Below are 25,883 nucleotides of genomic sequence, written 5' to 3' on the forward strand. Positions count from 1 at the left end.
CCCAAAAAGTCTCATTTCCTCTAAAGCAATACTGAGGACAAGACCTCAGTGTGAGCTCTTACTCTAACACTATCTGAATTTTATAAAGGCCACATTTTATTGTGTTTCATATTTTAACACAATCAAAGTTTCCTAAATGCTATATAATTTACTAATATTAAAATGAGCTATAGTTACAAAAGAAATACTCACCGCACTGTGCAAAGGTCTTGACGGGACCTTCTGGTGTTTACATTTTGCTACAAAAAAGGGAAATAGGACTTTGAAACATGTACAAACATACATGGCACTACAGTAAGGCAAAACCAGAGTTTGTATAATTCTAATGAGTTTTGCAACAGGCTGCTGATACAAAAGTGCTTAAACTTACAGTTTAAGATTGATTCTTTTCTAAGTTGTCTATTATGTGTAGACTCAACACCAGTTCATCCCTTAATTTAAAAAAAACTACTAGAAAGTCTGGCTGCTTGGAAACTAAATATAAAGAAATGAGGGGAGGCTCAAGACGTTTGCACAGCAGTGTACATTAATTGTTTAGTATGAACCATAATGAGTGGAAGTTAACAGTTCCCAAGCTGTTTCCTTGATCAAAAGTCCATTATTTATTTATGGCACTGACAGGTATTCATAAAGAATATTAATCAGACAGGTTACATAATGGCTTACAAATCAGTTGCCACAAGACAGGAATGCATGTACAGTGTGTCCAATTTAATATGAATTTTACATCATATTGAGATATAATGTTATTTAAAGTCTGGCATAAATGCACAATTTAGAAAAGTAAACACCTTTTTTGTGAATATAAGTACCTAAACATACTTTTTCTGTTATTACTTTTGCAATGGTCCCAAACACTACTGACCAAACTTATTCTAATGGCATCTAGGTATATTGGTTATTTAACTGATAGAAACAAAATTTAGTACATGCTGTTATCTGGTGTAACTACTGTAAGATATACATCCATATTCTCATGCAAAGGGAATGCAAACTGGAAAATCAGATCAGAACAGTAATACAACACTGGGGGCGAAAAACATGTGGTTTGAAAACATGTGCAAAGAGTCCATGTCTCTTAAGCCAGTTAAAATGCAGAATTCTGCATGCTGGCATGTGGATATGAATACAGAATAGCTTAGCAACCCCTGAAATGTCACTGAATTGAGAATCATGGGTGTAAACATCATTTTTCTTAGTATAAGCTATTGAGTCCAACAAGCAAACCAAAAGTACATCAGTTAATAATCTTGATCTCTTTCGCAGCACCAAAGGCAATACTTGTTTTCTGAAAGTGCTGGGCTGACTGTAACGCAGCACTGACCACTTACAAGCATATTCAGTAGCATTTGATAGTCAGTAGAGACTGACTAGACCAACAAAGTAGAGTTTATTGCAGCCGTCAAAAAATGCATTTGTAATTGGTGAGGCAATACGCAACTTTACACTAAATAAATATAGACATGTTTAACTTAACAGCAAACATTATGAACCTGTAAGCCGCTGCTCATATATTTATTTTTCACGTACATTCATCCCAACACACTCACGCTGAAACACAATCGTCTTACACACACACTCTTACATGCTAACACATTCTCTGTCATAGTAACAGATTGCACATAGCTGGTGGTGGACATGGTCCCAGGGTTTGTTTACTGATGGTTTGAGGAGATCTTTATGTTCAGCCTGGACACTCCTTGAGGTTGACTGGACCAAACACGCTTGACGGCCTTTCGAAGGACACCAGTTCACCGTTGATCCCCATGTCCTGGATGCATCCAACAAAGGAGGATGTGACAGGAAGCCTCTGCTGCATTAAGATCGCTGTGGCAGAAAGGGACAGGTGAGTGATTTTATTGTTTCAGTCTATTTTATTTTAACCTTTAACCTTAAGACTATAACTAAAGTGTTTTTTATAGAAAGATGTAAGTTTTATTAAGGGGATAGACAATAAATCTCTTGATTTGTCTTGACAAATCTCTTGGTGTGTTTTGTATCTCCAATATGACTTTTTTTGTATATCTACCATATCAAAAATACGTCTTCCATCTATGTGCCAATCAGCTGGCAGCAACTCAATTGCATTTAGACATGTAGACATGGTCAAGAGCACCTGCGATGTTACAGATATCTCAGAAATTGGATGTCGGAAGTTCCAGAAAAAGCCAGGAAAAACAGGACTTTTAGAGCCATTCAGATATCACTAGCAGCAAAATAGCAAAATACTACAGCAAAATACTTATTTTTATGTGCTTTAAAAACACATTTATGGATAGAGCTTGATCTATGCCCTGCATCTGGTTTATTTAGTGAGTTAAAAATACACAACAGTGGCAGAACAAATTAAAAGTTTACAGTTTTACTACTGTTTACATTCAGTGCCGCTATGTTGGATAACTCATGGTATGTTGGTCAGCTCCAAATTTTTTGAGTGGAAAATCCAAATTGAGGGGCATTCCGACTGAGAACTGAGGAAATAGCATTTATCCTGGGATCAAAATGGCAAAGAAAGGTGATTTAACTGATTTTGAACATGGCATTGTTGTTGGTGCCAGATGGGCTAATCTGAGTTTTTCAGAAACTGCTGATCTACTGGGATTTTCTCACACAGTCCTCTCTAGAGTTTACAGAGAAACAAAATGGAGAAAATATCCAGAGGTCAATAAGAACTGCACTGGCTGTCCACTGAAAGGCAGAAGCTACAACTGCATGTCGAACCTTGAAACAGAAGGTTTACAGTCTGCTTAGAACAGGAAACCGAGGCTACACTTCACATGGACTCACTAAAACTGAACAATAGAAGATTCGAAAAATGTTGCTTTGTCTGATGAGTCTCGATTACTGCTACTGCATTTGGATGTTAGGGTCAGAATTTGGCATAAACAATATAAAAACATGGATCTGTCCGGCCTTGTATCAGTGGCTCTGGCAATAGCAATGGTGTTGTAATGGTGTGGGGGGTATTTTTCGAGAACACTTTGGCCCCCCTAGTAACAACTGAGTATCATTTAAACACCACAACCTACTTGAGTATTGTCCCCTGACCATGTTCATCTCTTTATGACCACAGTGTACCCATCTTCTGATGCTGCTTCCAGCAGGATAGCATAACATGTCAGAAAGCCCAAATAATCTCAAACTGGTTTCTTGAACATGACAGTGTTCTGTACTGAAAAGACTTCTTCAGTAACCAGATAATAAATGATCTAATCTAATAGAACATCTTTGGGATGTTGCAGAACTGGAGATTCACATCACAGATGTGCAACTGAAAGATTTACAGCTACTGTGCGATGCTGTCATGGCAGTATGGGTCAAAGTTTTTTAGGAATATTTTCAGTAAATTTTTGAATTTGTGCCACAAAGAATTTAGGCAGTTCTGAAGGCAAAAGAGGGTCTAACCCAGAACTAACAAATTGTACCTAATGAAGCTGCTTGTGAGTGCAAAAATATAGTTTAATTAAATATGTGCTCAAGTTTGACTCAAACAAAACCAAAAAAAAACAAAAACTCAGTCACTCAAATTAGATGATTTACACTTACCAGGAATGCCACCCACATACAGTGGGTCTTTGGTCAAAGGTATATTGGGAAATGGTGGTCCAATCTTGTAGTTGTCCAGTGTGTCCACATACAATTGCACAACATTCTTCCTCTTGATTACTAAACATAAAAATAATAAATTGATATATTTTGTACAATGCATGTCAAGTCTATAAGGTGTTAAAGACAGTTTGAGTCATTTTAATGGTGTTTTACCTGAAATTTTATGGAATACTCCATCACATAAAGAAGCTTTTGGCTTCACTGACACCATGAATTCTCCATTTCCATTGTTTACTCGTGCAACCACCTACAAACAGGAACATGTCCAAACCCAGTGCTTTGAATCACACTTGCAAATTTAGGTCTAATATGAATTTAGTGTCTGTTTCTGCGTGCTGAACAGAAATGGCAAACTTGGTTCATATTTATTACACAGGAAGAAAAACATCAGTTTGATAAAGAAGATCAGAAGATATCAGAACCAAGAGACCTTGTTCTACTAATAAGTTCCTTTGAGCTTGAAAAAAAAAATGAATATGGAAATGACAAACAGATATGTGGTCTCACCTCTCCTCCGAGCATATAGATAATGAGATAGTGACCCATCGGCAGTCCATTTGGAGTCTTGCTGTACACACCTACATGAAGCAGGAGTCCCGTCAGACTCCGTGGACGAATGTTAAACAGCAGCTCAAAGCTGGAGCCCACAACAAAGGAATCATCTGAAATGCAGAAAATACAAAACGATTTATTAGTGTGAATGCTGTTTAAGCATTTACGCTGTCCTTCTGCACGTTTTTTGGTTTTTCTGTGATTTCAAATGAATGATCCCCTTCAAACCCACCCTATTTTGAAACTAAATTAGTTTAGCATACTTTGAACTATAGAAAAAATTCAAAAATTAAACATATCCCATGACCTTAGACTCTAAGGTAATGGTAATGGTAAAAATGAGTAAAACCTGAAGAGTCTAAGGCTTAGACTCTTCAGGTTTTACTCATTTTTATATATATATATAATTTTTTTTTTTTTTTTTACCATTTTCAAACAGTAACAATTTAAGTTTTACAACATTTTCAGAGAGTTTCAAAAAGCTAATGGACGCACTTTTTGAACTGCCATTTCTCGGTCAATTTTACTGGTACAGACACAAAAAATGCACGCCCTGCTTCTTATACTCAAAGAGTCAAATGTTTGTCAGATCTACAACTTTCATATTGCTCCTGTTTGTTTCTGGGTATCTCAGCAGCAATTTCCTCTGTGTGTTGGTGGTAAGACAGACACAGACTCAAGCTGCTCCTGATTGGTGGATTCAAGTTCAGCAGATTCAGACTGTTTGATTGGCATAGAAACAGAAAGGCACACACTCTCACACCCACTGTTTCACTCCCGTCTGTCTGTGTGTGTGTGTGTGTGTACTTGTAAAGAGTTTTAGGAGGGGACATTTTGATGAGCTTGTGCTTCAAGTTGTGGTTCTTTTTTTTTCTAAATTTAAGTTTATACTTTATACTTTTTTTAGTTGTTTTTTTTTAGCACATTTTTCAGTTTACACATAAGCCAGATGATGTTTTGGTAATCTTACGCAATTAAGCTCATTCAGCAAGTTGAGCTTCTGATACTTCAAATATATTTAAGCAATTCAGACGCAATCTTCACATTTTCAGCATTCATACTGCATTTTTGCTAGGAAATTGCTTTTTCTGGTTTATTTTGTTATTGTTATTATTTAGTCATCTGATATTACAAAATTAAAAAGAAAATTGTGATGATGTTCCTCAATCAAATGAACTTTAAAAGATTAGCTGTCAGATTGTTGTGAAGAAAGCTTTACTCACTGACAACGACGTGTGCTCCATTCCCTGAGAAGTAAGCGCCTCTTTGTGTCTGTCCCTCAAAGCAGGGGCCAGAACCATGATTCGCGGTTGGATTTGACATTTGCGCTCCATTCATCTTAAAATTGCGTACGCAGCCAGACACACTGTGCTTCGGAAGGCCCTTCGACTGAAAGTGAAAGCATAACAAATTTATAAAATAAATAGACACTAAATTGAATTAGTTGTGTGAAATTTGCATTGTTATTGTTTTAAACCTTTAACTCTTTGTGAAGGGAATGTGGGGTACTGCCCAAGTAGACAGGGGACAGGAATTGCTGCTTCATGGATGACAGCTCTGCATTAGTCAGCTGCCCATCCTGAGCTCTTATTCCGTCTACAACCAGCCGGAATTTCTTCTTTTCCAAACTGAACATTACCTGTAAACATAAAGTGTTTCACTTTTTTTTTTTTTTTTTTTTTTTTTTTAGCAATTAGAGGGGTTTTTGTTGATATAAATGCAATGAACTGACCGTGTGCCACTTTCCATCATTGTACTTTTCTCGGTTGAAGATCTTCTGTTTGCCCACAGAAAGCCTGATCCTGCCCTTCGACATGTATAAAGCAAGATGAGATTGCCCTCCTCTGGTTGCAGCAAAGAACAGCATGCCTTCATGCGATCGAGTCCTGACTTCAAGAGAGAAATGCGGTCTGTGGAGAACCAAAAAAAGAAATAAATACTGATTTTGAATTGGTAAACTCAAACAAGTACACTTCACATTTATTAATCTTACATGTAAGGATTTATACATATGCATGATTGTGTATCAGACTGTTTACTTACCTGGGTTGCAGGACCTGTAGAGGAAGGCTGTAGCTCAGTCTGCTAACAGTCCCTCCAAGGCGATAAGCATGTTGATCCATGGCTGGTAACGCACATGCTGACACACTCTCATTGCTCACAGGTTTCACATCATCCTAAAACAACACAAACACAACAGAAACCCTCAGCAACAGTTTTCCTTTTAACAGCTCAAAACTCCTTTGTTAAGTCTCAGGATTTTTGCTTCCACTGTGTCAGCGATGGTACAAGATGTGGTTAAAAAAAAAAAAGAATAACTGTCATATTGTACATGAAAATACTGCATATATTCTTTATTGCATCTTCAGAAAGTGAAAAAAAAGTCCTCCCCCACCCACAGGTGTGAAATTTAGTGAATGAAGATGACCATTACTTTATTTATTAATTGATTTCCTGATTTTCTTTAATTACAGCCAATTATTGATCAATAAAATGCCAGAAAATATTCAAAAATCTCCAAGATTACACGTGTGTCCTTCTAAAACGTTTAATCTGCCAACATTATCTGCTTTTAATCACAGATTAAAAATGGTTTGGTCAAGAATCTTTTATCCATTATTCCTTATACATGTTTGGCTTCTGTTGTGATGCAGAACGTAAACTCAACACATTGAGAAACAGTTCAGAAAACTCGATTCATACATGTAGCTGTTAATGCCAGACGGTGGGTCATAACTGTAAGCACAGCAGCGAGTATGGTGGATATATTTGGAGTTTTAATAACCACATTCTCTTGGGAGTAGCATAACTCCCACCATCTTTCTGTTTACACACACGTGTGTGATTTGTGCTTATTAAACTTTCAGCATCAGCGTAAAAAAGAAAAAAGAAAAAAAGTAGGAGGTTGCCAGTGTTTTGAGTGATTTCAGTCTGGCATATAGTCAAGAAAACAACACTGTTGTGGCTGAGGAGGTTGTGATATGATAAAAATGTAAAAATGGATGAGGGCCAGCTTACATATTGAAAACAGTAGGATAATTATTGAATATGAAAACCGAGTGGACCATGACCTTTTTTCAGAACACAGCATCTTCACCATTTAGACCTTTTAATATTTCTCTTTTTTCTGGCTTATTTTAAATGAAGTGTAGGGTGTAGTGTCAATTGATTATTATCCTGAATTTAAACCCATTCAGCAGATGAGAATTCATTATTCAATAAAATAATTGTGGTGGGTTGAAGGTTTTCAGAAAATGACTAAAGGCTAATTTTTATAGTGAGGGTGAGCATACGAGGGCAGCTGTGATCACAAGAAGTAGTGTGAGTTTCGTGATTTTGAAGAAAGATTTGAATGTTAATGGTACCTAACGAGTGAGCTCTACATATGGCGTGGCGAGGCACTCTCATCTAAACCCAGGATATGCTTCTGTACTCATTTAGTTTATACAGTGTACATCGACACACAAAATGTTACAGGGCTAAGGTGGTCCACATCAGCCAGGGTTCATGTTTGGTGTGTGTTTTAAACAGCATTTGAAATATATCATTTGGCCTTGTGTCAAATACCATAAATAAATACGTAAACTTTAACAGCTAAACAGGAGAATTTGCAAGAAAATGCTGATGAATCCCTGTTGTTTTTATTGGATATTATCAGTGTTAAAGGTGAAAGCAGCTGCTAAAGCATTATGAGCAGCACTTCATCATATAAGCGAGGGTGCAATATTCATCATTTTCAATAACGAGTCATAACTGTGCATCAGTGAGTTAGTGGGAACATGCTTGTGAATGATTATTAGAGTGTTACATGGAAGAAAGAGAAGAGACATGAAACAATTTCAAGGTTGTTATTAACAGATTTGTAGATACTTAAATTAAATAGAGTAGCAACTTTGAAATACAATACATTTTGTAATTATTATGGTTACTTGAAACATTCATGCCATTCATTTCATGCAAGTTTTTTTTTTTTTATTGAAGTACACTGGAGATGAACGGGCTGGTGCATAAGCTACATAACACTGTGGTTTGCAAAGGCAGTTTTTCAATCAGTATTAGATTCTTGACAGCATCAGCAGGTCTTAGGACTCCTTCTTCTTTATCTCTGGAAATGAGGCAGCAAAATATAACGTGAACATTGTCAACAAGGTGAAGACAATTAAAGCAATTTTCAAAAGAATATTAAACTTGGTGTAACTTACATCCAAGGAGAGAAATCAAGCTTCACATGTTAATAAAGTCACATTTTTGCTATCACATTATATGGCTTTGTTATATGGATTTAAAAACATGTTGATCTGGTTTGTAAAAAGGGAAATCATTTCATCCAAATCTATGGATTTTCCACTTGTGCACTTAGTGCCGTTAACACACCAAACTTATTCAAATGAATTCGAGTGTGTGTGGACATGTAAAACAATCTCTCACCTTCTTAGAGTTACGGTCCAGCATCAGTTGAACGGGAGACAAGGGAGAACACACATCCACGAAAACCTTTCCGTCAGGCTTGAATCTGCTGAGGTCCTCAGCCTTGTACAGACTGGCTGGCCTGAAATCACAGGGAATCACCGTGAATTATAAAATAAAAGAAACCCCATTTAAGAAAATGAATATATATGACATGGCACATAACCACAGTTTGACTCCATAAATGTTTAAAGTATTTCAAACTTGTGGGGAATTTTACCGTCTTGTGTAGAGGTTGGAAATGCAGCCTTTGAAATTCTCATTTCCCAGGACGAGAGAGCCACTTGTGTCAGGTATGAAGTGGTCCCTGCTCTCCTCCTGCCCTTTATCCTCATCATCAATAACCATCCGGATCCTGGAAAAAGGTTTTGTACATGTATGCTTTAGAAGCATTTATTAAGAATATTTTTTCAAACTACATTTATGTGTCTGGTGTTCGCCAACAAGGTATAAGCAGCTGTGCCCACAGTGTCCTTATCGATTTCCAAAAACGGCACTCACTATAAAAGTATAACTAGTTGTATTAATTGATCATGAATGAAAAATCATTGCTTCCTCCATACCCTCCGCTTCTTTTCGTCACAGTCACGTAATGCCAACGCCCGTCATTGTACTGTTTGGTAGATTTCCACATCTTGTTGTTGAAATAGACAATCACGTAGCCGTTTTCCATTTTAATGTCAATCCCATTAGCCTGAAAAAATAGACAAGGAAACCATTTCTGTATATGATCTAATTCTACCTGTTGTGAAAAAAATCTGGTCTTTAATGTCACAGTTGCAAGAGATGTCAAAAATAAGTTGGAAGCCTGACCTCCTGTTTGTCTCGCAAAATAAGACCCTCATTCTCTGTGCTCTTAAATCCAAGGGAAATGGTCACGTCGTTATCCAGAGTAAAGCCTTCAAGGTTACCTGAGAGAGTGCTTCCTAAAGTGAACTCTGCTTTACGTACACTCTGTAAGTACAAAACACAGAACATGTCAATTTACACAGAACACGCTGTGATTTGTGCAGATATATAAATGCCAGTAACTGTCTTCATACCAGCGATTCCACAGGACAGCCTTTAATGATGCCCACTTTTTCATCAAGGGGCTTAAAGCCTTTATTCAGCTTCAGATTCTTCAAGCATCCTCTAAATGGCTGTATGGTGATGTTATGCCTTTATAGGAAACCAAAAAAAGTTATTCTCAATAAAGTGGGAAAACGTGACAGAACACAACACAAACTAAATGGAGGAATCATGCGTACACATACCGTTCCCTCAAGTGTTGAGGTGCACCACCAATATAGACATCTTTAATGTTTTGTGTGTCGAAATCAGCTTGGGCTTTAGCAGCTTCATTACCTCCCACACGCACCATGAACTGTTTCTTTGTTATCACATAGACTTGTATATCAACCCAGTCTTCTGTCTGAAGAAAGCGAATAGAAGCAAAATTCAGTCAGACGACCAGTGCTTTGAATTGTAATAGACAAGTAATAGTAATTATCCTTAAGAACGTGAATGACTGCAAAAAAAAAAGATAAAAAAAAGCATCTTACCAGGAAAACCTTCTGCTTATTAGAAGCTGGTGTCTCAAAGAAAGAACTATGTATAAAAACGACTGCCTCCTCCATGGTGACATAGAAGTACTGGTCCTGTGAAACAAAGAAGGTAATCAAGTTCTTGCAAAGAGTACATAGAATTTTATTTGCAGTGTATCAAGATGTGTGTCCATTTTTAAAGTTTCACTTGAACAGAATTTACCTCACTTCCTATATATAAGAGTAGGCCATTTTGTGAGCGCGTATTAACGGACATAGTGATGCTAAAGGTGGTCGCTGTATTATCCACCAGCACTCGGCCAAATCCGGTGCCTTCGTAGTAGTCTGAATCAAGAGGTTTAACATACCTGTAATGGAAAATCAGTGAGACAGTTATTACTTATTGCTAAACTTAATGCCATTTACATTGATTAAGAGTAATAGCATATAGTAACACATGCAGCACTGTGCAAAAGTCTTGAGCCACCCGTGATTTCTTTATATTTTGCCATAAAGAACCAAGACGAAAGATATTAAACACTTGATTAAACTGCAAGTTAAATGGCAGTTTCACAAAATGAAATGCTGTGAAAGAGACACTGTAGTGTTTAGCTGCACACAATACTAATCATCATATGACGTACCTCTTGCATGGAGACCCCTCATTAATATTGTCTTTTCTTTTGAAATTATAGAGACTGACAGCTCTGTCATTAAGAGAGAAAAATTCAATGCAGCCTTTGTAATTGGGGTATCTGAAGGAAGCTGGAGGCTGATGAGGAGCAAAACAGGAAAAGGTATTAGTAAAATCCATGCTGCTGCAAAACCGATACATAGTAGTATGTTTTATATATCTGTGCTCCTTACAGTGAAGTTGGCTGGGTAGCCTCCAACATAGAAAACAATGTCGTCGGGACTGAGATCCAGGAGATCCTTGGATTCTTGTCCTTGAGTGTCGTCCTTAATTGGAGGTGGGGATTCTTTGTTTGAGGTTATAGCTTTGGTAAGGATCATTTCTGCATCCCGGTAAATTCTAAATCATAAAAGGGAAAACAAATAATTATTTTAATCACATCTACCATATTGGCATCGTTAATACATTTTTTATTTATGTTGCCATTTAAAATGCTGACACAGCATTTATAGAGGGAAGTTTTCAATTTACCTGCGCAGGTCCACCCTATCAAATGTTGCAGGCTCAAGTCCAGACCTAGTGATGGCTCCCGTTTTTATCTCGTACGTATCTCCATTGAGGTTGTACACACCATACAAGTCATTGTTCCTCAAAAACATACCTATGTAGTTCTTTGTGGACTGAAAGACACAGGTTGTAAAATCAGAATAAAAAAACATCACAGCTTTGAAATGTTCATCTGCAGTTGGGAATACTTACATCTCTGTTGCCAAGGTATAACACAAACATGTTATCTTCTGTGGCCTGCCTGCGTCTGCGTTTTCCATCTCCCCGCCCTGAAGGTCTCTGTAGCATCAGAGATATGGTTGTGTAGGCTTTCAGATCATCCAGATTCTTTGGTGGATGAAGCTCCACATGACCATTACCTTGGAAGTTTATAGGGACTGTAACCTGTACAAAACACAAGGGAAAAAAAGGAAAAATGAAGCCCTGCTAGTAAAGATATTATACAGGGAACAGGTATATTTCACTTTTGCTAGGGAGGAAAACCCATAGCTGTATTTACAGAACAACCTTACCTTGTTAGCTGCGTCCCTGGCTTGTTCAATTAGATCTTTGAGCATTTTGATGTTTTCAGATATGTTGCTAATGGGTGAAACCTGTGAGGTCAGGTTCTCTACTTTTGAGATCTTATTGGTCAGAGATGGGATGGTGTTTAGCAAATTATTCACTGGAAAAACAAGAAAGGTGAGAGAAAAAAAAAGTAAACATTTTCTAAAAGTGCATTAAAAACTGGAGAAAAAAGGAAATGCAAAAGTATTGCTGACTGGGTCTAAAAGCAAATTTTCCAAATCTCACCTGTTTGGTTGACATCGTCCAATATACCGTTTAGGTTAGAGCTCCCGGGAGACACATTGATCTTATTAAGTTCGTTTCTCATTTTGTTGAGTTTGTCCATTGTGTCACTGGCTGTTTGATTGGCTGAAGCAGCCTTCTGCTTGGCCTCATTTATCTTAGCTGCAATGTCATCTGGTGGGGAAAAATCAAAAGCAAAAAATAGTTAAGTATCTTACATCTACCAGAAACACTTTAATGTGATTAAAATCACCACATGATTTGCATTACTCTACCTCTCGTGATGTCTTTTAACTGTCCCTGTGCATCAAGAAGGTCTTTCTCAAGAGCTTTCTTCTTCTTCTTGGCATCATTAATGCGCTTATTCAGGTCAGTGATGTTGTCAGCAGTGTCTGTTTGTAGAAACCGAGAATTAGCATCTGCGCTTTTGGGTTATTGTAAATATGATAACTTAAGAAGATGACTGAATACCATTAAGGTCTTTCTCTGCTTGCTCTGCCTCAGTCAGTAGTTCTTTACTCTGACTCTTCAGCTCTTTTGCCTTTTCTGTGAGCTTCTGGTTTGTTACATTCTAAATCAAGAAGAAAAAAACATGTTTTTAAACAACTCTGTATTCATTTGAAAATCCTTTCTAATACTGAATTTACTTCATGTCAAAAAGCATGCCTGTATATTTACTTAAATGTTTGACTTACATTTAAGGTGCTCTCTGCAGCAACTTTGGCTTCCTTAGCAGCTGCCTCGGCTGCATTTATGGCATCTGTGATATTCTTGTAGGCCTCAATAGCATCTTTCGCGTTGCGCACCTCAGTTCGTCCGCTTGCATTCTTCACGGCACTATTATACAAGATGTCATGGAAAGAAAACAACCCAGACACAGAGAGAATTATTTAATTAAACTTTTAAAAAACAAACAAACCAGGAAATCTTATATATCACACACAGCTGACTCCATGTCAATAAACCACTCATTAAAAATTTGGTTTACGTACTCCTCAATATCCTTTGCAATCTTTTCTAGGTTTTTAGCATGGTCTTCGGCAGCCTCCACGATGTCCTTCTTGGCCGCAGCCTTAGAAATTTCATTTACTTTCTTGGTCAAATCCGTCTTGGCGCCATCCAGCTGTGCTGCCAGCTGCTCATACTCCTACAGAGGAAAAGGGGCAGGTGAACGGGTGTAGGTAAAGTCACAATCCCACAAAACAACACTGACCTCACCCGCAAGCACAACAAGCAAAAACAGTGTTCAAGAGCTGAATGAAAGGTATGCTACATAGTTGAAATGTTTTGGTTCATATTATAAATCAGGTAAATAAAAGGCGTGAGAGTGCATAAATCTCAGTGGATGGAATATTTGAGGTAAAAAAAAAAAAAAAGCTTTGCCAAATGTACCGTTTTATCGTCTAAGAGCATTTTCACCAAATCTTCTGTTTTCTGTAGCTCATTCTTGGCCAAGGTCATCTGGTCCTCGACTATCTTCCGCTCATTTTTTAAGTCTTCGGTGCGTTTCTGTGGGTAACAAAGGAATCACTTCAATTAGAGAGACTAGCTCTGCTGCAATAAAACATACTACAAGAGTAACACATGAGGCATTTTTACTGTGTTGATAATATCTTATATTTACAATGCGAGTCAAAGTATTACACAAGATATATTTAACTACTAAAACAAAACAAAAAAACAGCTTGGGTCTTTCACGCAAAGTTACAAACTATTAATTAACATGCATGTGTGGTCGTTAGCTAATTAGCTTCTTAGCACCTCTTTCATTCATTACCTGCAGATCTCCTAGTGTCTTAGCATTAAGGCCATTCTGGGCATTGGCATTTTTCACTAAGTCCGCTGCATCTTTCAAGGCCTTGTCCAGCTCTTTCAGCTTGGCTTCGTAACCCTCCAGAAGACCTCGAATCTGATCCGCTGCAGCCTCATTTTCATCACACTGCTTACTTACATTATTTTTGATGTAGTCCAGCACTGAAGTATAAAGAATAAATAATGGGAATGTTATTTGACGTTAATGTTTAACCGTTTCAGTATTCAGAATACACGTGTTATAATCAGGTGCTTCTGGGATTTTACTGTCATACATTTCTTGGCTTCATCGCTTTCTTTCTTTGCAGCGGTCATCTCAGGAGTGAAATTCTTGTCTTCCATCTCTTTCACCATTGTCTTAGCTTTTTCATAAAGCTGAAAGTTTTCAGCAGGCACATCACCCCTCTTATCCTCATTCTCAAGTTCTTTCAGGAGATCTTCAAGCAAACATAACCACACACATATGCAGTTAATATTAAAGGACTGACAGTAGCATTAAATCAGAAAATCATAGAAACTAGTGAACCAATTATAAACGGAACAAAGGACAGAGTAGGGGGACAAAAAAAAGTTTAAAACACAACAGGACAGCGACAAGAAAAGGGACAGAGTTTAGCTTCGAAACGAATGTAATGCTCCTGTTACCTTTTATTTTCTGCTCGATCTTTGATTTCAAATCCTCGGCTCTCTTGTGGGTTTTGTCAGCATCTCCGACTGCATTGTCAGCCTCAGAAGCCCTCTGGTCAGCCTTAATACATAACACAATCCCACACATTCACACACAATTCCTGACATATCAGCACATGAAAGAATATTAACAACGTATTAGGCATCCTATACCTTGTCTTTGAGGGAACGAATGTCGTCTTCAAGAGTGTCCATGTCATTTTCCAGCTGCTCAACTTTGAGTTTTTCTGTATTGACGTCAGAGCGGAATTTGCTAACAAGAACCTGCAAAAGTTACAGTAGCAAAATGTGATTTCAGTGGCGTCAAGTCAGATACTGAAACATGAGGCAGATGAGATTTGTTTTAAGACTTGTTCACTTGTGCCTGTGTATATGTGAAACAAAGGGAGCAGACAAATGTACCACAGAAATTATAAGTGGAAGAAAAATGACAAAAACACCCGTCAATGGTCTTTAACTGTGGAACAAAACATACTTTCACTGGTTATCATTATCATCTTGGAACATATTCCCATTGTGTACCATATTGTTTGTGTTTGTGTGTATGTATAGTGTGCAAAGGACAAATTCCAAACAATCCAATGGCTCTCTCAGAGTTATATGCGGGGGCTACAGTACACTAATGTGTTACCTTGGTGTCTGCCATAGCCTTCTCCAGCTTTTTCAGCCTGTCCTGAGAGGAGGCGCTGGCAGTGGCATTGCCCAGCTCAGCCTTGATCTTTACCAGGTCATTATCTAGCTCCTCTAAGTCATGTAATAAAGTCTGGGCGCAATTATCACACTCTGAAATACAAAAGCAAATGCAATTAGCAAAGAATCAAACCAAATTTAATCAAATAGCATGCCACGCCGTACAGCCTCGAATCTTTCTTTTAATTCACCTTGGCATTGTTCATCTGTGGTTGTGTCTCCTGGCTCCAGTGCATTCTTGCAAACTGTGAAAAAATAAACCCATTAAAAACCACATATTTAAAAATTAAGCCTGACATGATTAAAATGTAGCTTTTTTTTTTTTAAATTAGGTTCCACAAACTTACCTCCAGTTCTGGGATCACAGCTGTTGCCATTGCCAGCACAGTTACAGGGGCGGCAACTTCCTCTTGGGATCAGTGGATCGCCATAGTAACCAGGAGCACACCTATGGGAAAGAGATTTCAAAAAAAGAATAAGAAGACAAATTAGAAATAATCAGCAGTGTTTTAACCTGCACACAATTATATAACAGCCTGATCATTCTATGCAGGGACACTCACCTCTCACACCTGCTACCAGCGTAGCCTGTTCTGCATATACACTCGATGTTTCCATACACCTCTCTGCAACCTACCGCAAAACTGCAGACCCACAAGGAGATAAATTTTTGTCACTAAATTATAAGTGCAATTGTAATATAGCAGTTTAGGCTTTGATTTTTTTTTTTAACTCACTTCTTTGTGCTAGTGGTGAATGGGCATGGGCACGCTCTGCACGTCCTGAGAGCTGCGTCTCCATAGTAACCTTCTTTGCAGCGCTCACATCGATCCCCAGCTGTGTTGTACCGACAGTTCTGAAAAACACATAATGTACCCATTAAAACAGGGCAGAATGAAGATCTAAAAAGATAATAGTGGATATATAATGTGTGGAAAAAAAACCTGTGTGTACACAGCAGCTAGCATTTGACAGACATGTTTATCTCCCGGAAACCAAGCCTTTTTTATTACACTGGCACAGAAGCAAACATCTGAGGGGCAAGAGGGAAAAAAAACATGCCTCTGCTAAAACTATCAGTAGTGTGTTTGATTTACTTGTTGTGTCCATTTGGCTGTGAATGTGTGCATCCACGCATGCATTGTATCCACAAGCCCAGTCTTGAGTGTGTTGTATCATAATAATACAACAAAGCTTAGTTTAGGAAGTGCATTAAGGCAAATCTATCTATGTAAAGTAAGCGAGGAAGTACAAAAAATGGGAAATCAAATAACGCATAACAAAAAATTCTTTAGATGGTGATTTTTTTTTTTAAAACAAACACAGCAACAACTGAAAGGAGGCCGGGTTGTGCAATAAATGTGTGCCAAAAGATGTGCCCTGAAGGTGAGAGGGTCTGGACTCTGACTAAACGATGCATCACAATGGAGTCAGCTGGGCTGAAGTAGTCATTCTTGGTCGTTCATGTTTGTTGCTTTCTGCGTACCAGTGGTCATGGAGTCATACCAGGAGGTAAGAGTTAAGTGTATTTCTTACCAGGCACCGCCCTGTCCTGTCTTCACACTCATCGGAGAGACCGTTGCACTCACAGGCAACACAGAGGGCCAGGAAAGGACTGCTGCCATCTTTGTAGTAACCAGGCTGACATTTCTGAAGAAGAAAAACACAAATGCGAAGACATATAAGTACATCTATATTTAAGGCGATTTTATGTTCAAGGAACTTTGGCAGTATACTTAAAGTTAATTCTCTAATATCATTAAAACACAACATCATCGAGTATACCTTTGATAATATACTGAGAAATATGAGGGGAGGGCAGGGAAATTTGGTAATTTTTGAAGAATTATTTTCAAAAATCTTACTCATTAATTTGCAAACTACCATTAGTTATTAACAATTTTAAAAAATCTGTTTGCCCATATTTCATATCATATTGCACACCTTTTGGACAATATGGAAAAAACCCTAAAACTCAATAAAACACCGCAAACATGTTGTCACACAGGATGAATGTAGCTCTGTTTGGTGTCAGGGAGTGTGAAAATTCAGGCAGAAATTAACTTTCAATCTTTAACTTTTAACCGTTATTCTGATATCATTTGGATTAACGGTTAACTCTTAGCACGCCCTTTGGGGTCAGAGATAACAGTCTTCCAGCGACTAGGGATCTACACTTGACACAGTGTAACCCAGAGTAAAAGTATAAATAACATATCACACCCTCTGATTTTTTACCTGAATCTGAGAACTGGCATCACTGTCATCAATAAAAGGATATTGAAGCATCTGTCCTCTGTCATTTATCGATGGATACTCAATCCTCTGAGTTCCCCGGTCGGTAAGCTTAGGGTATTGTATCCTCTGAGCCCATCTGTCATGAAGTCTGCTGTGCTGGGGTGGATCTGCTCTGTCAAAGGGCCTGTGCCCAGCGCAGCAAAGTCCAATAAAAGTCCAATATATCAGGGTCTGGAGCAGAACCCTTCTACGCCAATATCTATCCATATAGCTATCTGACATTCCCAGTGTTTAGTCCGCGTGAAATAATCTGACACCCTTTCCCTCTGCCTTTTAAATGGAAACGCTCGCACTCAACCGCACCGGTACAAAGAAGACACACCCATTTACCTGACTCAGCCTCTCAGCTCAGCATGAGTGTTTGCAGACACAAGAACACACAAGTGCAAGTGCTTACATGCAGTGTCTGCCCCATTCCTGCTCTTATACGCACACGCACACACAGAATGGTTCAAGACACATTTTGTAGACATAGAGATATTCATGAAGACTCAATGTTTTTAAGTTTTCCTTTTCGCTTGTTATTTTAGGTATATTTGGAATAAACTATTCTATTCTATTCCATTCCATTTTTTTCTATTCTGTTCTATTCGCAGTGAAAAAATGGGTGTAGGATGTGAATGCCCACAAAAGAAATCGGATGTCATCACAGAAAAAAAGAAAATCACAATATTGCTGTATTTACTTCAAAGTTAAAAGGCTGTGGTAATTGAGCCTTTTACTTGAAAAGCAAGTAAAACATTCAGCACGGTATTACCATTCAGTAATATTCTCTGTATACATGTGTGATTTATAAGAGGGCTTTTGCAAGAATACATGACCAGGAGGCTAGTTAGACATCGATAGACCGCACCTGAATCACGCTGCACAAACACACAGCAGACACAACTAGGCGTGCCGGCTGTATTTACAGACACACGCATATTAGGTGCACTAAGGCAAAATCACTCAGGTTTACGAGTAATGCTATGTTGCTATGCAACACACCTCACACATCAAGGCGAGGCTCGTTGTCATATAGCCTCTGGGCACATGTAGTCAACTTCCCATCAACACACCCAAGATGGTGGATCAAGCACACACACACACGCACACAGAGAGGGGGGCAGTTAGTAATCTATCGCAACAGCACTTCAACAAACAAGCAACATATCTAAAGCTTTTCGTTTTTTCCCCTATTTCACATAATATGTGTTCTCCTTTACACGTTGTTCTCCCCTTTAATAAGCTCTGTTATCATGTTTAATCCACTCCTGGGTGGAAAACTGCACACAAATCAAGTTTGGGAAGCACAAACTACATCAGCCTCTGGATCAACTCAGCCTCCTTTCCATTCAAGGAAAGATTTCCCTTCTACATTTCTCTGCGCTGTATCCACACCAGCGATTATAATTTTATAATCACAAATATTATGTCTGCATGATTGCGCGACGTATCCCAGCCCAGGGCTACATAATTTTTCTGCACAGCTCTCTGGATGTTATTTTCCATCAAATTCCACCCTTGTACATTTTTCTGAGGTAAAGGGTGCGGTTCTTGGCCCAGACATGTCAAGGCAGCCTAGAAATATGAAAGGAGGCCCAGCTCTTCAGTCAATGCACTCCTCCACACTTTCTTGCTTCTTAAACAAATGTTATTGTGAACTAAAGCCAAAATAAAAGTTAAAACTACGTGTGGAGAAACATCTTAGTTAATTGATGAGCTACTGATGTAGTTGCTCATCCCAGCTCATGAGCGATCACAAGTGTGAATCAGAATCAGAATACTTTATTGATCCCTAAAGAAATGATATAGTACAGAAGTACAGAAAGAAAGTGACACGTGTTCTTGTCATTGATTCGCTGTATTGAATTCAAATCTACTGAGAAGTTAAGGAGGCTTACAAAAAGCCAAACTAATCTCATTCACCATCAAAATAAAATATTTCAGTGCAAAGAAATTCCGGAAAAGCTGGGACACTGTTTGAAATGTAAATAAAAACAGATTTAAATGATTTGCAAACCTCATCAAGCCATAATTTAGTCAAAATAGAAGATAGAAAACTTATCAAATGTTTAAGTGAGACATTTTATTATTCGAAGAAAAAAAATGAGCTACTTTATGGCAGCAACACACCTAAAAGAAGTTGGGAAAATGAGCTGATATTTTTCGTGAAATAGTAAAATGTCTCAGATTAAACAGATTGTGTTCTATATGTTCTATTCAAATGAATAAAATATGGAATTGTCAGATTTGTAAATTATTGGGTTCTGTTTTGTATTTGCATTTTACACGGTTTCTCAGTTTTTCAGAACTGGGCTTGTATCACTAGATGATTTGTAGCAACAATGGCCGGGAAAGCATAAAAATATGTTAACTCATCAATGTGTCATTGATCATATTACTCATGTTGCCTTAATGATGATAGGAAAGTCCCAATCGTGCCTTCCTTAATATTAGATTTAACAGGATACGACCGGTATGGACTACATATACAAAAGCTATATTTCAATCACATCATTTGGTATTTCATGACGTTTTTTCTTTATCATTATGTGCATACAAATTTTATCAACACTGAGAATCTGATAAATCAACTTTAAATTTAACTGACTTGAATTGAACATTGTTCAGTACATCAGGAGTGAAGATTTATTAAGGTTAGGGAGTGAAAATGGAAAAGTGTCCATAAAACAGCAAATTTGACCTTGTTCAGTGGTTCGTTCAGTGGCTCGTTCAGTGGGTCTTTCAGGGGGTCTTTCAGGGGGTAAGGGCCCAATGTGTGTGTATGTGTGTGAAAATTCAATTAAAGAGGTGATCATCTCTTTTATATGTTCAAGTGCATAGTGTGGAGGATGTCATAAGGCCTTGAGGCAATCACATGTAAAACACAATATTTATGAGTGTTTTAAGTTGTAAATCAGTCAGATTTGACCCGAACGTGACAGGAAGCCAAGGAGAATGCAAGACTACCAAATACACTATGTGGATAAAAGTACAGGGCCACCTACACAATACACCTAGAGTAGCTGCCATGGAAATCCATGCCATGAAGCTCCCAGCACATAGTTTTTGTGCTGATGTTAATGCGAGAGGAGGTCTGGAACTCTGTAGTTACTGTGTCAGCAGAGCACTGGCAACTTTTAAGCAAAGATTAAGGGAGGTGGCCCAATACTTCTGTCCATACAACATATTTGATGGCCTTCAAACTCACCTCACAGGAGTCACCAGTATACTGAGAGGGGCAGGAACATTTCTCCACTAAGTTACTAGGACCTCCAGTCCCTGAGGTTGTGGCCCCTTCTAGGCCCACCTCACCCAAGCTGAGTCTCTGGCTCTGGGTGAAGTACAAGGCTCGGATTCTAAGGCCCACCAGACCAGCCAAGACCATCATCAGTTCCTCTCTGGAGACAGGCCTGTTGTTGATAGCGTGTCGCCAGTTCCCCTGCAAACAACACAAAGTTTACAGATTTATCCTGAGAAATCAGTATGGAGAGAAAGAGAAAATAAAATGGTTATAAGAAAGTGTAGTCCTTTACCTCCAACATCTGTACTCTGCCTTGATAGAGCCTGTCTGGAAGTGGAGCTTGTGGAGATGTGTGGATCAGAGTCATGTTATGACCCTGAGGAAAAAATAATGACATGGATAAATACACTGCCACTGTAACCAAAAAAGAAAGAAAGAAAAGAAAAGAAAACTCCTAGCATTACGTACAGTTAGGACAACATCAGGTCTTTTCCCAATCAGATTCATCCCCTCACTGGGAATCCCGAATGATTTGGACTGGTAAGTCAGGAAACCACCGTAAGATGAAACCTAAAAAAGGATAGAGACTTCTGTTAGTTAATTTGGAGAAAAAGTTGCATATAGACGGTTAGTGTAAAGGACATTTTAATATATATTCAACATAGATCCTTTTCAGTTGGGAGGTAATGGTGTCACGGCCAGGCGGATCAGCTGCACGCTGATCAGCCCTCTCTGTTTCTCTTCCTCTTCTCTCTCGCCGGGGCGGAACTCACTGTGGGTTCATGCCCTTGGCCCACGCCCTCGGGAGATGAGACCCAGGTGTCTCATTAAGGGGAGCAGCATTTAAGCCAGGAGGTGACTGCTGTTCGTCGCTGGATCGTTGTCTACCACGCGTTAGTAAAGTCAAAGCTACAGCAAGTTTAGTGAAGAGTGTTTTCCTCTGTGCATCGTCCTTAACCCTGTCTCCCTGTCTACAGAACCTCTTGGATTTTTCCCCGTGTGTTTCCCGTGTGGCAGTGTTGGAGTGTGAACCTGTGATCGTGTGAGTGGATATTCTGAAGAACGTATGCTTTCCCTTGGACTTCCCTGGAGACCCCTTCTTCCCCCACTCAGCTGTATATAACACCCCCCTGCACATTCTTGTATATACACCTGGTGACTTGTAAATAAACTCTTCTTGTAAGCATCAGTACCGGAGTCCTGCGCTTGAGTCCTCCTTCCAACCGTAACAAATGGTTAAACTTGTGATTTTTCAGATATCATATATCGTCATATATCATCAGATAGGCCTTTTAATTCCTCCTTTTAAATTGTTTAAGATTTTTGTTTAGAGTTTTGTTGATGTATGCTGACAGCCTTTCTGCACTTCTTCCTGTCTTAGCTGACAATGATGATTGGTGGAGAAAATGTTCCTTTAGCAAAACCAGCAATACAACAGTATAGAAATACCTAAAAAGAATATAATAATACTATAATTAAAATTAAATCATGTGTGGAAATTTAAAAAAAAAAAAAACTGGAAGATGCAAAAATGTGAACACACCTGAAATATCGACAATGATCCTTTACTCCAAAACTGTATATATGCACAACAATTATCAGTGAATTGTCATATTCAGTCATGTTAAAGAAGTTTAAAACATGAACGCAACTGGGTTGCCGGATTCTTAGTATGGATCTTGATAATTATAGGTTTACTTTTCAATAGTCAAAGTCAAGGTCAAAGTCAAATTTATTCATATAGCATATTTAAAACAACAACCGTTCACCAAGGTGCTGTACAATAAAGATAATTAAAAGAAATAAAGACACAGGGTGACATGATAAGAGTTCAGAAAAAGAATCATAAAATTAGAAGATTTGAATAAAACAGAGTTTTATTCAAGAATAAAAAAACTAAAAAACATTTTTGTGGAAATGACCTCCAGTATCTGTTTCTCTGTTTAGACAGCAGCACATATTCCCAATAAACAGCATTCCTCGCCATGACGTCTCCACTGACTCACCCTGTTTCCCAGATAGGACAGTGGTGCCACCCAGTGTAATGTTTGAACTGCGGGAGAAAGTTCCTGGATATCTGCCACCACCGTGTTACTGGCTTTGTTCAACACAGATGTAACCTCCTCTCTGTCGGGACTCTCCAAACGCCAGCCCTGCATATCAACAAACTAATAACAGAGAAACGTAAGAAAAAAAATAACTGTGTTTTCCAGATCATTTTTGACGGTAATGTTAGTAAAATGAGTATTATCTGTATTAGTAAAATAGGAGCACACTGATGACTTCTTAAACAGAACACCAGATTAGCAAAGTCGATAACTCCATTTCCAAGACAAGCTTGCAAAAAGGACTTTGCGCAAGACACGGGTGGATGGGTCAATGAGTTCATCCAGTAACTTTAGAGACACTAACAAGAAAAGCTCTATTATAAAGGCACCCTGTTCACAGTAAAACCTGCATCGCGTGGTGTGCATTTGATCTGCTTTACCATAGTTGTTCCTTTTGTGATCAACACCAGCTTTTATTAAAAAACCCATTGTTTGCCACATAACGTCTGTCAGCCAAAAGGCGCTGCAGGCAGAAAATTTTTAAAGGCATTCGTAGACATGCAGGAGCAAGAAAAGCCAACACACCTTCCCCCTGCGTTTGCTGGAGCTCTGACACTGGTCAGTGACTCCAAAGCAGAAGCAGCTGGTACAGCCGAGAGGGTTTGAGGGGTCAAAATAGAAGGACCTTTCCCGACAAGTATCACACCTGACCCCAGCAACATTTCTCTGCAAACGTGGCGGCAATGACAAAGAGAAAGTCAGACAAAGAACACTAAGAAACAGGGAGTTCTTAAATAAGACATTTCATTTATTGAACCGACCTTGCAGAGACACCTTCCTGTGTCTGGGTCACACACATTAGATGTAACTCCACCTTGATTACAGTCACAGGGCAGACAGTCAGGGAAGCGATAATAACCTGGAGCACAGCGATCACACTTCCGGCCTCCAATCCTCGGCTTACAACTGTGTAAAAATGCAGAGACATAATCACAATTAAAGATCTCCAGTGTACATTTGAAACAGAAATGGTCTCTGAACAGCTTGTATGGCAAAGAAAACTGTATGTTTACATCTTATGCATTGCTTTACACTGCTAGCTCCCCATTTCTATAAGAGTGAAAACAGTACTGTGTAATTGTAATATTCTATCAGTAAGGTCTGGATACCTTTAAAATAATCTTTGCATAGTTTTCAGTTCTCACAGCAACATCTATGGAGTTATTCAAGGTAGTTGGCAAGCAAGTTGCTTCAAACATCATTAAAAACTTACAGTTCACATTCTGATTTGATTTAGAGTTTAAGGCAAGAATGAGATGTGTTATCTGTTAGCTTGCGTGGTTGTTTTCATCGCTGTACATAGTTGTTGTTTTGCTGGCTATATGTTTGGACTAGATATGCTGTTGCACAATGAGTTTTTACGGACATGAACATGCTCTCTGATGTTATCACACTGCATAAGAATCTAAACACCTGAAATGCCTAGAGCTTTTTCATGTTACTGTTTTTGACAGAAAAGGAGATGTGTAAAACAACATGACTGGACCGTGAACTGTGAAAGTCAGGGCTGACACCAATGTTTAAAATAACAATTTAAACAGCCTATAGCTGATGCTCGTGCTGTTTTTGATCATTTTGCGTAAAGAAATTAAAAAGAAAATTAAAAAATAAATTAGGCTCTTTGTCACATACTCATGATATCAGCCCATACCAACATTCCCCTAATGTACTGCTGCATCTGTAGACGTAACATCTCATTAATCATGTTGCTGTCATGCTTCATATCTGCTGTTGGAAGCTGCAGGTCAGATTCCAGTCTTTTTTTGTCACCACTCAAGAATCAGTGCATGACAGATTGTTACTCACAAGGGACAGGCATTACAAGCACAGCTGTTTAATAGAGAAACTACACAATCACATAATTAAGAAGAAATAGTTAATTATATCTATCCACTTTTATTCCATTTATCCAATTCAGGGTTTGCGGGGAAACTGGAGGCTATCCCATCCTGGACACATCACCCAAGCACTCATTTACACCTGCAACTAATTTTGAATCAGCAATTAAACTAACTGAAACTAATGTCTCTGGACTGTGGAAGCAAAGTGGAACACCCAAAGAGCACAGCTGGCAAGTGGATTCAAACCTGTGCTGTGTAACCACAGCAGCATTGTGCTGTGCTCCTGAAATATATTGGATGGATGGATGGATGGATGGATGGATGGATGGATGCATGGATGGATGGATGCATGGATGGATGGATGCATGGATGGATGAACTGTCATGATCCTGGCTTTTCCAGCATTTTCAGCTATGGACTCACTTTCCTGTTTGATATTTTCCGTTCGACTTTGTTTTAGTTTTCAGTTTGGATATTACCTCTGCCTAGGTTATGTTTTCATCCTGATCTTGTTAGTTGTTAAGTTTTGAGTTTTGGAGGCACCGTCCAAAGACACAGGGGAAAATATGGCATGAAGTGACACAGTGTGTGCCTCTGTCTTAAGTGGATTAAAAAATTGCTAAAGTTGTTTCACATCGCTCAGAGGAACACATGTTTATAGATGCATCCCTACCGAACCCTAACAATGATTCTAGGACAGAACAGCAGCTAAAATAACTCAAATGTTAACCCTTTAACACATATTGTATCATATCTGATTTGAGTTTTTGAGACTTCTACATCATCAGTATGTTGGGTTTTTGGGGGGGTTTCTTCCTAAAAAAACTTCCATAAATTGCACAATACATTTTAAGCAATTTTAAAAAATGGTACATGTAGCAAATACTATGCAAATAAAAATCGTATGTGGAAATTAACATTATTTTTTAAACACATTTGGCTCAAACTCTCCATTTTGTTTTTTAATTAGAATTTTTTGGTAATTATTTCATATTTCAGGCTTTAAGGGGTCAATGATATGATATGAAGTATTTAAAGACTATCGCATGAGATCATAAGAACAAACCTCAGCTTCCA

General features: G+C 38.4%; 1 protein-coding gene and 1 long non-coding RNA gene across 4 annotated transcripts in view; one reads left to right on the forward strand and one right to left on the reverse strand.

Moving 5' to 3' along the window:
* Positions 1-578: 578 nt before the first annotated feature.
* Positions 579-25,883, reverse strand: part of LOC101467834 (laminin subunit alpha-3) — a 60,022-nt gene continuing 34,717 nt past the window's right edge. The window contains exons 35-77 of one of the 3 annotated variants that reach the window (XM_004542716.5): positions 23,727-23,871; positions 23,491-23,631; positions 22,864-23,025; positions 21,326-21,427; positions 21,150-21,233; positions 20,825-21,055; positions 16,870-16,983; positions 16,071-16,189; positions 15,897-15,977; positions 15,681-15,781; positions 15,525-15,578; positions 15,275-15,426; positions 14,797-14,907; positions 14,602-14,704; positions 14,232-14,393; positions 13,922-14,118; positions 13,537-13,653; positions 13,137-13,291; positions 12,840-12,981; positions 12,616-12,715; positions 12,420-12,536; positions 12,148-12,318; positions 11,868-12,019; positions 11,548-11,739; positions 11,320-11,468; positions 11,022-11,187; positions 10,799-10,926; positions 10,378-10,522; positions 10,173-10,268; positions 9,885-10,042; positions 9,672-9,789; positions 9,442-9,582; positions 9,192-9,322; positions 8,849-8,983; positions 8,590-8,710; positions 6,205-6,338; positions 5,894-6,071; positions 5,639-5,800; positions 5,385-5,550; positions 4,117-4,271; positions 3,763-3,856; positions 3,547-3,666; positions 579-1,827 (exon numbers count right to left, since the gene is read on the reverse strand). In XM_004542716.5, coding sequence (XP_004542773.2) covers positions 1,685-1,827; positions 3,547-3,666; positions 3,763-3,856; positions 4,117-4,271; positions 5,385-5,550; positions 5,639-5,800; positions 5,894-6,071; positions 6,205-6,338; positions 8,590-8,710; positions 8,849-8,983; positions 9,192-9,322; positions 9,442-9,582; positions 9,672-9,789; positions 9,885-10,042; positions 10,173-10,268; positions 10,378-10,522; positions 10,799-10,926; positions 11,022-11,187; positions 11,320-11,468; positions 11,548-11,739; positions 11,868-12,019; positions 12,148-12,318; positions 12,420-12,536; positions 12,616-12,715; positions 12,840-12,981; positions 13,137-13,291; positions 13,537-13,653; positions 13,922-14,118; positions 14,232-14,393; positions 14,602-14,704; positions 14,797-14,907; positions 15,275-15,426; positions 15,525-15,578; positions 15,681-15,781; positions 15,897-15,977; positions 16,071-16,189; positions 16,870-16,983; positions 20,825-21,055; positions 21,150-21,233; positions 21,326-21,427; positions 22,864-23,025; positions 23,491-23,631; positions 23,727-23,871 — 5,845 coding nt within the window. In that variant the 3' untranslated portion in view covers positions 579-1,684. Of the gene's footprint in view, positions 1,828-3,546; positions 3,667-3,762; positions 3,857-4,116; positions 4,272-5,384; positions 5,551-5,638; positions 5,801-5,893; positions 6,072-6,204; positions 6,339-7,994; positions 8,267-8,589; positions 8,711-8,848; positions 8,984-9,191; positions 9,323-9,441; positions 9,583-9,671; positions 9,790-9,884; positions 10,043-10,172; positions 10,269-10,377; positions 10,523-10,798; positions 10,927-11,021; positions 11,188-11,319; positions 11,469-11,547; positions 11,740-11,867; positions 12,020-12,147; positions 12,319-12,419; positions 12,537-12,615; positions 12,716-12,839; positions 12,982-13,136; positions 13,292-13,536; positions 13,654-13,921; positions 14,119-14,231; positions 14,394-14,601; positions 14,705-14,796; positions 14,908-15,274; positions 15,427-15,524; positions 15,579-15,680; positions 15,782-15,896; positions 15,978-16,070; positions 16,190-16,869; positions 16,984-20,824; positions 21,056-21,149; positions 21,234-21,325; positions 21,428-22,863; positions 23,026-23,490; positions 23,632-23,726; positions 23,872-25,883 lie in introns of those variants that run through there. The other 2 variants (XM_004542717.6, XM_004542718.5) reach the window with 2 other exon arrangements.
* LOC143413756 (uncharacterized) lies at positions 21,374-22,046 on the forward strand. Its single transcript, XR_013094371.1, has 2 exons — positions 21,374-21,750; positions 21,835-22,046. It is a non-coding gene; the product is annotated as an uncharacterized LOC143413756 (long non-coding RNA).

Source organism: Maylandia zebra, linkage group LG18, assembly GCF_041146795.1.
Source record: "Maylandia zebra isolate NMK-2024a linkage group LG18, Mzebra_GT3a, whole genome shotgun sequence".
Lineage (NCBI taxonomy): Eukaryota > Metazoa > Chordata > Actinopteri > Cichliformes > Cichlidae > Maylandia > Maylandia zebra.